At 38.4% G+C, this 14,387-nt stretch overlaps 3 protein-coding genes across 17 annotated transcripts in view; 1 reads left to right on the top strand and 2 right to left on the bottom strand.

Annotated features, from left to right (window-relative positions):
* The window catches only part of LOC108722905 (zinc finger protein 91), a 342,323-nt gene that overhangs the window by 234,090 nt on the left and 93,846 nt on the right, over positions 1 to 14,387 (top strand). The window lies entirely within an intron of this gene.
* Positions 4,942 to 5,390, bottom strand: LOC108722876 (uncharacterized; the record flags this gene model as incomplete). The annotated part of the gene is made up of 1 exon (XM_018448220.1): positions 4,942 to 5,390. A coding segment is annotated over one exon (369 nt), but the record flags the coding sequence as incomplete, so codon positions are not given.
* LOC108722924 (ELAV-like protein 3) overlaps positions 5,368 to 14,387 on the bottom strand; it is a 44,882-nt gene continuing 35,862 nt past the window's right edge. For 6 of the 15 annotated variants that reach the window (XM_018448303.1, XM_018448299.1, XM_018448302.1 and 3 more), the window contains 4 exons: positions 13,863 to 13,901; positions 11,809 to 12,067; positions 8,738 to 8,779; positions 5,368 to 5,759 (listed from right to left, as the gene is read on the bottom strand). In XM_018448303.1, coding sequence (XP_018303805.1) covers positions 5,435 to 5,759; positions 8,738 to 8,779; positions 11,809 to 12,067; positions 13,863 to 13,901 — 665 coding nt within the window. In that variant the 3' untranslated portion in view covers positions 5,368 to 5,434. Of the gene's footprint in view, positions 5,760 to 7,491; positions 7,495 to 8,737; positions 8,780 to 11,808; positions 12,068 to 13,862; positions 13,902 to 14,387 lie in introns of all 15 variants that reach the window. The other 9 variants (XM_018448305.1, XM_018448304.1, XM_018448308.1 and 6 more) reach the window with 9 other exon arrangements.

The raw sequence follows: 14,387 nt of genomic DNA, 5'->3' as shown, positions 1-14,387 counted from the left end.
ACATCGGAATACACGGTTTCTGATAGGTTGGAATCGTTATTTCTTATTAATTCCTTATTCTTTCTATTGCGACTGCACCATTACGCATAGTAATTTCTAGACCATTCAACGCGCTGTCGTGAACGCCGCCAATATATGTACTGAAAAGTCTTTTTCGAAATTCCTTATTTCGCACCAAGAGATGCGCAGTAGCATCTTCCGCGGATATACTTGGTACGATCGAAATATCATCTCCAAAGATTTTTAATAATTAAAACGAGCAATTCGGTCGCACTCGTCGTACCAATGGCAGCGTTCGCGATTATATTAATAGTATAAATAATATATAGTATAAGTAATAAAGACGCTACGAACCAGGATCCATGAGCGGAGTCTCGTGCATCGAGGTCGAGCGGCTCCCCGGTTTTTTTTTTTACATCGCTATTACATCAGTCTGTAACTCGTGGAATGTCAGGAAGAGATCGTGGAATGTCGATGAAAGGGAGGGTAGGTCTAGAGGACGGACGAATCGGCGATAATCGTGGGGAAGGTCGGGATGCCGGGTGAATGGCAACTGAAACATTTTTAATAGAAATAAAACAAACGACATTTGAACCAAACACAAATCAGTTTAATCCTTAAATAAAACATAATAAGTTGTTATGTTATTTAATAATTAAATAAATAAATAAATAGTCGGTAGTAAGTAGTAGTAGTAAGTGGTAGTAGTGGTGGTAACACAGCAGTAGCGGTAGTAGCAACGTAATAGTTATAGAGCGATTGGCAGAAAGTGGCGATAGTAGAGTGATGTTAAGTGAGCAAGTGAAGAGTGAGTAAAGTACTTCTTTATATGTTTCTCTAGTATTATTATACGAGAGTAAGTAATGAGGTGTTAAAGATTACACGTAGCTACTAGACAAAAGACACAGAAAATATACACGATCATAAGTAATAATAATAATAATGATAATTAATAATAATAATGAGACGATGACGATGGCAATAATAATAGTAATAAGAATAAAGTATAATCATAATAATACGGCAATAATAGCAAGAAGGAGAATAATTATTATAATGGCAAATGTATATTCGCATGTGTATTATGAAAGAAACGTCCCGAAAAAAACGGACGTCTCGCTGATACTGAGAGGATGCGTCGAAATATGATTCATCTCTCACGTATTCGTATGAAATTCCAGCTGTCGAGCTGTGGTCTCATTTTTCACGTGGTATCAGTACGCCATTAATTTACTCTCTATCAATAACGATCTATTAATATTCTATCGGTGCTCGCGTAACAAACACGCGAAATATACATCTCAAATTGCGAATAAAAATTACCGTTCGCTTACGCGAATCAATCGAGGGGAAACACCTCGTATATATCTGCATGTACGAACGCGTTGAGCTTACTGTATTCGTATAAGTATTGTGATATAATTATGAGCGATGAAGGGGGAGACCAATCGTCGTTCGAACACCCTCCGATCAGCGAGTTTGCGCTTACGCGGCGACGTTTTAATGCCCGTCGACGCCTTAATTTGCACTAACGTTCGAGATCCTGGCGCCACGCCGAAACCCCGCGTCCTTCATCGAGAAAGGATTCGCGCGTGAATCGGCGGCGACTCTGAATAAATAAAGTAATGTCTTAGAAAAAGAAAATCCACAACGTTTGTGGGAGTCGTGCGACTTTTCCGAGGGACAATATCATTCGTCCTCGCGTCTCCTTGCGACTCCCGGACTAGACACTAAGGTACTCATTATTATTACCACATACATGTTTAAGTTTTTTTTTGGTTTCCTTGACTAAATCTATCCTTAACCGAGTATCGTCTTACTCGCAATTAAGTACGCGTAATCCGCGTCCTCATGCTCGCCTCGCGCAATCCGGAGATCCATTATAGTTATATCGTTTCCCGTTTCAAAAGTCGCGATCGCCGGATCAAGGACCGCTATCTCTGCACTTTTGAAAGATCACGCGGGAGAAGTGACGGAAGCGGGTGCGAAAAATCACTTTGATAACGTAATCTCTACGCGCAGTCGAAGAGAATCACCTTCGGAAAGCGATTTTTGAACTACTTACAATTGCGGAGAATCATTCCTTGAGCTGCGGTCGCGTAAAGTCTCCTTGGGACAACGATTCCACTAAAGTGCTCGCAGCTGCGAAGAATCGCTTCAGGATTTTGTCTATGATACAATTACTGTCAATAAACCGAATCGATCCGTCGTCATTCGAAAGGATGGCAACAATAATCGCACGAACGAGCGTGAGGATCCGGCTCGCCTGCTTCGCGTCATTTCACTTATCATTAGCCGCGCTCGTCGTTGCGTTCGCCTATATTCCTGGTGTTCATCGTCGTTATCCGTCCTTTATCTTTCTTTAAACGCGAAACTGCGCTGACGACGCGGCAACTTGCACATAGACTAGATGCGTGATTCCTTAATCTGACCTGAGATCGAACGTCAATCATTGCAAATCTTGTCATTAATCCGTATCACATACCGGTCGCATGCACCGTCCTCGAAGTACATGCAGGAACGGGAGTTTTCTCTTTCAGAATTTCAAAGTTCTAAAGAGGTCCAATCTGCAAAGTGCATAATTTTTTTGTCATATCGATATATTCAAACGAGAACAATATCAATGTTCCACGACACAAAGATAAAATAACGGATGTTGCAATATTCGTTTCTTCTGTCTCATAGAACAATATCATCGTTTCCTCTCGTTGTATTTATGCAATTTTCAATATTCGTGAATCTTTTTTCCAGGAGCGACGAAACGTGCAATGCTAATCGACGACAAAAAACGTAAAAATTAAACGCGACACTCGAGCGATCACACGCTCTAAATTATTATCTAACGTCTCACGTATTGTAAAGTGTAAAAGTTGTACATATATTTATATGCAAAGATTAAAGCATTAATTTTTTTTTAATCAAACAAGAAACCCGTTCTTCCTTTATCGTTATTCGTTCCCGGTATTTACGAGATCTCTCGAAAGGAACTATAAAAGAATCGACGATCGTGAAATTACGTAACATTTTGTAAAATGTCCTCTCGGACGGTGCATCCTCACGGATAATTATCGAGAGTCAGAGAATCCGATCCTGCGAAAGCATATTTTTACTACCTAATAAATACGTCTCATATAAAAAAGAAAAAAAAAAGAAAACGAAAGAGACACATTATATACGCGCGTATCATCGACACGTATGCGTGGCAATGGAAACCACCTGAGTTCTGACTAGCACGAAGTGGTTATTATAGTTACGCAGTTAGATCGCTTCGCGATCACCTCACAGGCCGTGCTCTCTCCTTCTCTCTCTTTCTACCCTATACCGAGCCCCGAGAATCACCGCTCGTGATCCTCCGGGAAGCCGTCTCGCCCGAGAATAAATACGTCCATAGTGTCCATACGTCGATACTCAAACGGTAACATCTTAATTAAACTTACGGGGTTACATTAAGGTACACATCGTGCCCGCACACTAAAATCTGCTCCGTGCGATCGTACGAACACGTGAGTGCGAGCCCTGCCCCACAATACTTGGTTTACTTTTTTCGCCTTTTCTCGATTACCAAACCGGTCCCTGGCGCGCTTTACATTCTTAAATCCACAAAATCAATTTTACCCTTTATATCCCCCTCCCCCCAATATCTCCTTTCCTTTCCTTTGCACTTCGTACCCTCACCGTATCACGACGCTAATACTCTAAAACTTATACATAAAACGAGTATGTATAACCACCTACTACTAAGCACTGTGTGTGAGTGTTTCTCTGAGATTTCATTCTTTTATACTCCCCTCTATTTTTCTTCCTTCTGTTTCTGTTGCTCTCTTTCACTCTCTCCCTTTCTCTCTCTCCCATCCGCTCTTTTTCTCCCGCATTTCGACGAATTTTTATCTCACGTGAGCGCGTTCCGAAATATGTTCTCTTCTACGACAGCCTGCCATTCTTAACCGCGCGTTTTGGTGATCGTTCTACTTGTACGTGCAAGTGTATGTGTATGTGTATATTAATTGCGTGTCTGATGTGTGATTCAGTCTCACAGCCCGATATCGTCGTGACTAACCCGGTCATGGATGTACATTAAGTAGAAAAAAAAAATAAAGAAAGATCGGCCGAAATGCCCGGCGGAGGCTCTCGACGCATCGTCAAATGCTAATCTAAGGGAAAGTCCTTTTTTCTCTCTCTCTCTCTCTCTCTCTCTCTCTCTGCCTTCCTTCCTCACTTTCATACCTCGACCTTTTGCGTCTTCCTCTTCCCTCAAGCTTCAAAACTCTTTGCAAATTATCGTCCTGTTTACACACTTGGTCCACAAGCATGCTTTCGCGTACACATACATATAAATCGGCAATATGTATATACAGGACCCGCTTTCGGTTTGGCTCTCTTTTAACTAGTCTCTTCGTGTTATTCTCCTATCATTCCCACGCGTAATCTAGTCAAGAAAATTTACGCCTTTCTAACTAGGAATGAAATTTCCTACTTGGCATCTTGTAGCATGATTGTGGAGGAACGTAAGATAAAGGCAAAAACGCGCTTCAATCTTTCGTCTTCCTTGTCAAATTTCTTACAATTTTGCTTGTGTCAATAAAACGCCAAAGATGTTCCTCGCGTGTCTTCTTTTCATCTATGATCACGACCGAATGCAAGGACAGAAACCCGAAAGAGGAAGAGCGCAGCGAGGAAAAAAAGGGGAATGAGAGGACACGAGAGGACTCGTTAATATCGCATCCTTTTTTTTCTACCCCCTCCCCGTTATTTTCCTTCGAGCTTTCCACATGCACAGTCCACGATTACATATCGGACAGTCGAACGATCTAACCTACTTCTTTCTAATTATCTCTCGCGCGGCCTTCTTTCTATTTCCTTCATTACTTCTCTTCAACCGTTCTCTCTCTCTCTCTCTCTCTCTCACGCGCGCGCGCACATACACACACACACACACACACATACACACGCACACGAACACAGGTACACATACGTTCAGTTTCTCTCTCCCTCTTTCTCTCTCTCTCACACACTCCTTGCAACTACACTTTCTCGCTCTGCTGGAGCTTTTTGCTGCCGGCCTGACGGTTGTTGTTGGGTTTATTCTTCAGGGAGGTCTGCTTGGCTTGCGCGTGCTGACGCTGCTGTTGCTGTTGATGCTGCTGCGTTGCCGTATTCGCCGCTCCCGAAACTGCCATCTCGATTGCCCGAGTGAGATCGTGTATGCGCGACGGTAGACGCTGAAGGAACGGCTGCCGTTGGCCCTTGACTCCTCCGTGAAGGATGCCACCGGCGGTGCCGCCGACCCCGATGTGACTGTTGATGTTATTGTTGCCAATGCCGCCCGGCACCTGGCCAGGACCTCGCTTGTTGTAGAGGTGTCCGCTACCGCTGCCGCGTCCGCCGCCGCGGCCGCAGCTGCAGCCACCGCCGCCGCTGCCGCCTGTTGCTCGTCCTACGCCGCCTTGCTCTTGTTCGTCTTGAAGCTGACCTGGAGCACGCGGTTGCCCAGGGTGTAGCCGTTCAAGCTCTGTATGGCCACCACCGCCTCCTCGTAATTGGTCATCGTCACGAATCCGAAGCCCTTGCACTTGTTCGTCTGAAGGTCGCGTATGACCTTGACCGATTGGACGGCGCCGAAGGGTCCGAACAGCTGCCAAAGCACATTCTCTTCGGTCTCGGGTGCGAGGTTGTACACGAAGATGCACCAGCCGGCGCCGTTCATCGTGTTACCGGGCAGCATCGAGTTCGCGAGAAGGTCACCCGCCAGAGGACTGTACCTGGAACACGGTGGCCAGTCCGGTCATTAAACGGACATCGTCGCCCGATGGCGGCTGACAATGACGGCCGCGGAGGCGACGAGTGAGAGGACGAACGATGCTGAAACGTGGTTACATCGAAACGAATCGGTAGTTTACGTATGTCATTTTAATGACAATTTCTAATTGGCTTCTCGTAATCAAGAATATGAAAACGCATTTCTTGGCTACGATAATTCCATGTGAAACAATCATTGTATAATGTATAATTTATAGAATTTTAGGGGTAGAATTTTTTTCATTCTTTCACAATTGTGGAGAAATTTGAATAATGATGATGATCTTTAAATATTTATAATTCTATCATATTAAATATATAAACATTATAATTCTTTCATAAAATATACTAACATGCTATCGAGTTTTATTTTACATTATCGTTCATATTTCACGAGGGAACGTTTGAGCACCGTTCAATTTATAAATACTTGCTGATGTTTCTTTTCTCTGAATATAAAAGGGTATATCTATTAAGATTTTACATTATACGCTACTCGCACAGTATATCGCAATCCCAATGAAATTAAACGTGTAAAAAGATGCGAATATATACATACTGATGTGAACATTTATTTCGCGTGATATGTAATCGATCTCTTTCTTTACACAAATGGCACTTCCGCAGACATCTACATATGACACTGGCACAAAAAAAGTGAAAAAAAAATATGTAGAACTACGCGAGGACTGATTTTGTACTACGTAACTTACGCGACATTATAAAAAATATGGCATAAGTGATATATAAATAAGGACAGCGTGCAAACTTCGTTTATAAATATATAATATATACTCTAGAAAGACATGCCGTATAAAATACACAAGTATTTATTTCAATCGTGTGATCACTATAAAAATTTAAAATAAATAAATGTGTATATTTATAAATTAATATTATAAAAAATTTTCCAAATTTTACAGATACAAAAAACATTATTCTATTTTAATTGCATATTTCAAGTACATATATATATAAGCTGTGTCAAAGCTGTGTTAAAGCAGTTACTCTGGACGATTTTCAACAAATTTTATCAACGATATTTATATTTCTGACATAGCCTGTAGATAATAATGAAAGAATAATAATATCTCGTACGTAAATCTGTGTACTAAGCTTCAAAATAAGAAACAGAAAATAAATGAAACGTTAAGAGTATGTATAAAAAGGTAGTATACATAAATAGTAGTGCTCGTTTAGAATTATAAGTTATAAGATAATAAAAATAAAAAGAGAAAGAAAATGTAAGTGGCATTATGGGATGCTATAAAGAAATGTCACTTGTTCATATTTTATGCAGAGAAAATTTACAAGTACACGCTATCTGGATATTGAATCTTTAATGAAACGTAATTAAATCTTTGTTTCGAATCATGCATTCTCTATAAGGATATAGCTTAATATATCCAGAGAAAAAGCCAAATTGGACAAAGGTACATTATTGCATCCACATTTCATGCATTCACGTGCACAGGGAATCACATAGGTACAGAACGTGTTTCTTTGAAACGCAAGCCAATCTCCTTGGATGGCGCTCTCTACGGTAGACATTAACATTAATTCTTAAATGTGCGACAGAATTCTTTTTGCTAGATAGATAAGATTTCAGAGTACAGGAATGGGAGGTACACGTCCCATACGAGGGCACTTATACAAGTGAGGGGAATATTTACAGTTGTAAAAGTATCTACATACCTACTTGACGTCACAAGCCGCGTTAAAACAGGGCACATCTCGGTGAGTACTCAGTATAATGCCGAGGCCACAATAATTACGTATGCATTCGTCACGTACGTTGTACGTTACACCGCGTAAAGTAAACGTGTGATAGGTGTCATGTATTTTTTTTTACGTGTGTACGCAGAAACATGTGCATTGGGTGGTTATACGACCGTCTATGATCCAATTCCGTGTGTGTACGTATGTATGTGTATATGTGTGTGTATGGAGGGCCGTACAAAAAAAAACGATGGAATCTATAAGGACAAGGAAATGAAAGGAGTAACATCACGTTGCTTGCATGTGAGTTCGTCTCGTGGTTCATTAAACATATGTACATATATGTACACGAGAGTATCTGCATCCGATTTCTCTCTACATATAAAAGTATTTAGAATAAGTACCTTCGAGAATAGATTTTGTATGTAACTTTAGTTTACAGAGAATACGTAATATATGTATATATAAATATCCAGAATTTTCAAATAAAATTTTCTCTGAAATATTTCAATAAAATGTAAAAAAAATCTCAATTTTTTTCATTATCATTAACGCAAAATGTCAGTTCAAGACTATGTAATTATGTTTTTTTTTTAAAGCTATTTCTAATACGCAAATTGCGTAATAAGAACAAAACTCTAAAATATTCTAGAAGCTGCAATCGTTGCAAATACTACGGTGACAAATACTGCAGCGGTTTAATCATTATTAAACGAATGAATGGCACTATGTAAATAAGTGGGAGAACAGGGAACCAAGGAGGCTTGATTGCGAAACCCAAGAAAACGTGATGTCAACATATCTACCACTGTGTTTGCACAAATAAATCAAATAAAAATCGAAGCAAAAAGACGTGAAAAATGCAGAAATGGTGAAAAATATAGTAGGACCCCGTTACGAAATTATGCTTACATAAAGAAAACCGATGAAAAATATTTTACATCTTGAAAAAGATTTTCACGTAAGAACATCCACGGATAAGGACCACTTAAAAAATCCAAGTAATAATTATTAAAAGTTAAATAATATAAATAATATTTATTATCTCGAAATTGTTTTAATGATAAAATCATTTTGCGATATCTTGGTATCGAATTCGTAACGAGTCGAAGAAGGGAAAGTGATAAAGAGAGAGAAAAAGAGAGAATAAAGCCACACAACGGAAGAAATAACGAAAATTAGGAGTGGAAAACGTAGCGGTAGTAACGAAAAAAATACTGACCTCTGTAAGCCTTTGTTAATGGCAAGCATGGCCTTGCCAGTGCTAAAACAAAACACAAAAGAACAACGTAAGAAGAGAGATACTCCGGGATCGAGCCAAAGTCGGGGGATAAGTCGGGCGCTCCCTGTGTATTTCATTTTCTACCCTCTACGTAGCGGTGCACTGTTATCCCGAACGGGACGCAATGGGGGATGCAATGCGGGATTCAGAGAAGCGAAATGATATCTACGTCGTTATAACATCAATAAAAAATATAATACACAATTATTTACAATACAATAATTATTTTCACAATTTAAATAATATTTGTTAGATTAGAAAGAAGTAATTAATTTAGATAATATTAGTAGAAATTTAATTTTGTAAAGTAAATAATCGACAAGGAATTTGTTTTATGAAATCAGTTCGGTTCTCTGTTAGGAGAGGAACTCAAGGAATTATTGTCACAACGACATAAGCGCTATTTAGGTTAGAATATGACCGTGACGTAGTTTCCAAACGATGACGTCGAAATAACATGAAAAACTTGAAATCGTTAAAATTTTCAAGCATTAAAAAAATTTTACACTTGCAAATTAAAAAAAAAAACAAAAATTCGGATATTAAAAAAAAAAGAAAAAGCATTCTGTTTTACGGATAATATATATTATACAATTAGCAAATTACTTTTTTTGTATATATTATTACAAAAATTGTAGAAAGTAGGCTGATTACTCAAACCATTAATTGATTGTGCATTTTGTCGTCTCAAATTTTGTTTAACATTGACAATTCAATTAACTGCTATACAAGCTATTCTTTCACTCTGTTGAAAGGGAAAATGAAATAATGAGAGACAAAGCAACAGCAAAGCGCAGCTGCACTCGATTAGCGCTTTGTACTTATTGAAAACAAACGATTAATGTCCGTGACGAGAGACTCATGGAGAATTTCGGTAGCTTTGCTAGCTAAATCTCGAATTTAGACGTACGAACAGACTTTGACACGTGCGATCAATGAAGATGTATACTACGTATATCGTCTCCGAGCGGAAATTTGTGAATATACGTATAGTACGTAAATAGATATCGCTCTTGATAGCGAGCATCGTGACTTATGTGTAATATATGGGAGGCTCGAAACGAAAGAGAGATGATAAATTGTGTGTCGATAGTCCTTAACTCTGTAACTGATATTTGTCGTCATTAAGTTATATAAAGATTTCTATAATAATTTCATAATATATCTAATAATTTGCCAAAATAAAATATTACGATCGTGACGGCAGATATCGATATAGAATGTAAGGCTATTGTGTACGTTTTGCTCCTCCGTGTCTCGAGAATGGCCAAAGATCAGCTTACGTTTTCAAATCAAACTTATTACAATATTTCGTCTCTCTGCATTCGCTCGAGTAGTATAGATTTATACACGTCTATCTCATCGGATCTGATCGCTGGCCTTGAAGAAAATGAAAACTAAAAGGGGGGAAAAGTAGCATAAAAAACAAGAATCCACGTAAACAATGATGAAAGAAACACAACGATGAGTGCAAATAAAGGAGGGCCAGTCGACGTTTTTTTCTTTATATTATTATTGCGTGAAATTAAGTGGATGTTATCGAACATCGATTTATTATTTGATAAGGTCATGGAGCCCTCCGATCGACCTTGACAGGTTGTTTCGTCAATATGAAAGTTTAATAGAGCCATATCGATTGCAAGACGGAAAGACCTTTCTAAACAGAGGTAATGCGGATTCTCCGTGGATCGTCTGTGCTCCGAAACACTATACCTTTCCACGAATTTTTGTTTGTTCACGTTAACATTGTAAACTAATGAAAAATAATACGTATATTTTTCAAGTGACGAGTAATCATAATGAAATATATTAAAGAATGGCGAAACTATTCTTTTATTAAACGTCGTCATTGACCATTCCCTTATAACTAATTGTAAGTGAGAATATGAAAAATATACCGTATCTAAAAATTACCGTGTAAGTAACACAAAGGTCTAAGCCATGATTCCCGAAAATAACAGAGCGTGCACAGTCACAATTTAAAATAAACGACAGACACGTTAGTGCATACATATTTTAAATTAGAATCGGATGATATAGGAGGAGCTTTGTGCCGAACAACTTGATAGATGTGGAAGTAACGATAACTGTCTGCGATCGACTGATCGATCGATTGACATACATAATCACAAATATGTTTTTAATTTACCGTATAAACGGTCAAAAATCGAATAAAGACATTATCAAACAGAGCAGATAAATGTCTATTATAATCAATTTAGCATATTTTCATTTATTGTATTTAATATATTAATTATAATCACAATATTTTCTATGAAATACTTTTTCATTCTTTTTAAGTTATTTATCTGAGATTTTTCAAGCCGCAATAAAACAAGCATAATATTGTATAGTATTATACATTTTCTATAAGAAAAAAAATATTTTTTTCTCGTATCAAAAATAAAGACCCATTTTGTAATATCAAGATAGCACAAGAATAGCAAAGTCTCGTGTTTATATATGAATAATCGATCGATCTAATCGAGTAATTTCGTGTTTACGCGGTGTCTGTGTGTGTCAAAAGAGAGAAAATAGAAGGAAGAAGACGAATAGTATATGCTAGATAGTTAGAGAGCTCTAGATAGAAAAAAGTAAAAAAATAAATATTGGACAATTAGATGGATAGATGGACGAATATGGAGAGATTCATGGATAAAATAAATAAATCAGGAAAAGAAACTCAGTTTATACAGTTAAATAATTATCAGAAAATCAATCAATAAAGAAACATAAAGTGAGAGAAGAAAGAAAAGCAGGAAAATGCTGCGCGGCCGAGCAATCGTGGTATTTAATTCGCGTAGGTCTGTGCTGGAGCATATCCAGGACATCAACATCGCGTTAACGACAACTGCGACAAATTGTTCCACGCAACATCCTCCAACAGAACTGTCTAACGAAAGCCGTGAGGGTAGAATAAAGCGGAAAGAGAGAAAAAGACAGCAGAAGAGACGAAGAGTTAGAGAGATAGTGAAAATCCTTGGGTAGAGCGAGTAGAGGCGAGTAGGTACCTGGATAGTGGCGACAGTGGAATGTACCTGAAGCGGCCGGTCGGATGGTGGATCGGCCCGCCGAAACGCCGCGTGGCTTGTGGTGCGAGATAGGCGGCCAATGGCGGTATCGCCTTGTTGTTGTTGCTAGGATTGTTGGCGAACTTGACGGTGATCGGCTCGGACGAGCCCTTCGGTATGGTGCCATTCAGCTCTTGGATCGCTCGTTCAGCCTCGACGCGCTGGTCGAACCTTATGAATCCGACGCCCTTCGACAGGCCTGTCGAGAGGTGTCGAGGTAATCGGCAGAACACATAAGATCGCATCTGGTTATTGCTGAGACGACACACGACGTAAGCCGGTTCGTCGAAACCGCGCCGGACGCTTCCGACCGATCTCTAGGTTCCTGTATTTTTCTGTTTCTTTCTTATCAAACTAGCAACGTCGCGGAATCAACGACGGCTCAAAACCAATTTGGTTTTGGACTTTTCATTGTACCGCGACGTTACCTGCGTATTCTTACCGTGACGTCGTCTTACATTATACCTCTTTATTATGCGCGATATTATTATTAATAAAGCCTTTAGCTAGCTTTCTCGATCAGTTAACAATCTCGATACATCAAGTTATCACTCAAGTTGTACTTATTATTATAGATTATAGAATACATACAAAATAATTCACATTTCACATATGTAATGTACAGGATTGAAAAAGTTACTTTATAAGTCATTTACAAGTTATTTTTTAGATCACCTTATATGTGTTTGTTATAAAAATTGAGTACAAAAGTAATACAAAATTGGAGCAAATGATAAAATATAATATAAAAAATAAAATACTCGGACTTATTGTACTCAATTTCTAGAATAAAAAGTAATTTATATATAAGTTATTTGTAAAGTAACTTTTCCAATCCTGATAATGTATGCTTCCCTGCGTTCAGCTATCATTGAGAGCAGCGACAAATTGCGAATATAAATCGCTTATCTCTCGTAACGACAGAAAGATACGACTTAAATACATGTCGCATAGACTCGAGAAATGTTAAGCTTATTTCATACTTTAGAAAATCTTTTTCTACATAAAGACAAAACGAGTGGTTCGGTGCGCGCAGATTCGTTTCTTTACAAACACAACGACAATGTCTTGTCGGGTGGACGTCTTTTTGTCTTTCTTTCAATTCTCTACTTTGTAGATCTATTTATCATTCGCGGTCTAGTGTCGATTGATAACAGGTAGACAGGAACGAAAAAGAGAAAGAGTGAGAAAGTGAGAGATAAAGAAAAGTGATAAAAAAATGAAAGAGAGATAGAGCGAGTATATTTTCGATCACGGATACATGTCGATATAATTGAGAGATCGTAAGCAAATCATAACCATAACGAATGACAAAAAGCGTAAAGAAACAAAAATGGCGCTCGGGGAAATACTGGATGCGCGCATCATCTGTCATTGCACGACGAAGACAGAGATGCAATAATTTTTTCTCATCTTTTCTTCTTACATTTGGTTGTCCCAAAATTTCATATCAATTAAGTGAAATTTTCCGAGTCGCAGTCAAGGTGAAAAAAACATGGAATGTTTCGCGAAATATTAAACCCCGCAATTATTTTATTATTTAATATTTTACCGATTTTCGATCTCACGCACCAATTTTATAAAGCCAGTCTAGTAATGCGTCACACAATGTAAAATCTATAAATCTTTCGTTGAAATACATCGCCACTCGCTGGAGTTACAAATAAATTTTGACAAAACGTTAACAAGTAGACATGAACGGAATTTTATCGAAGGCGACGTTTACTTGGCGCGATTACAAATCGATTTTCGATTCCAAACCACGCTCGATTACACCGCGGGGAAAACCGATGTTCGTACTATCGCTGCGTTGTGTTTTATTTAACAACGACGGCGACGACATTGACGAGGTATACATGGCTACATGTGAAAAAAAAAACGAGGTCGCGCAAACGAGAGACGCGCGCGCATCACAGATCGAAAGAAACGGCTGCTTTTCGTTTCAGCTAGAGGACGTAATGAGGGAAAAGAAAAGAGATTTGTGATTTACGTACCGGGCAAATTGTCTCCGCCGCCGGTCACAAACTGTCGTACTAAACAGAAACGGAAAAAATCATATCTCGTTAAAATCCAACTGGCAGCACACGCGATTCGCTCGCCCCTGCGATACGTTGGTTCGGGAAATGAAAAAACGTGTTTGCGCGATAAGACGGAGTAAAGGGGTTAACGAAAGAAAGCAAAGTAAAAGCAACGAGTCTCGTCGGCATTCAAATTAAAAAAAAAAAAAAATCATTGTGACTTTGACGTAACAAATTGAAAAATTTAATATTATTTATATTCAGAATTTCTCAAAATTGTAAGATAAATCAAAATTCTTTAATTTCCAGCCATTTGTAGGAAGCAAGAACAAGTTGATCTTACATTTAATGATTTAATAGAATATCGCAATCATTTCTCTGCATATATGCGAATAATATAAAAAATATAAAACTACATACATAACTGTGAAACCAAGAAGGTCTAAAAAATTATAAAAAACTAAATATGTAAATTGTAAATAAAATAAATAAATTTTTTGT

The sequence above is a fragment of the Mycetomoellerius zeteki genome, unplaced genomic scaffold, assembly GCF_001594055.1.
Source record: "Mycetomoellerius zeteki isolate Tzet28-1 unplaced genomic scaffold, Tzet1.0 scaffold221, whole genome shotgun sequence".
Classification (NCBI taxonomy): Eukaryota; Metazoa; Arthropoda; class Insecta; order Hymenoptera; family Formicidae; genus Mycetomoellerius; species Mycetomoellerius zeteki.
Note: the sequence above shows the minus strand (reverse complement) of the source record. Positions and strands in the feature narration are given on the sequence as shown.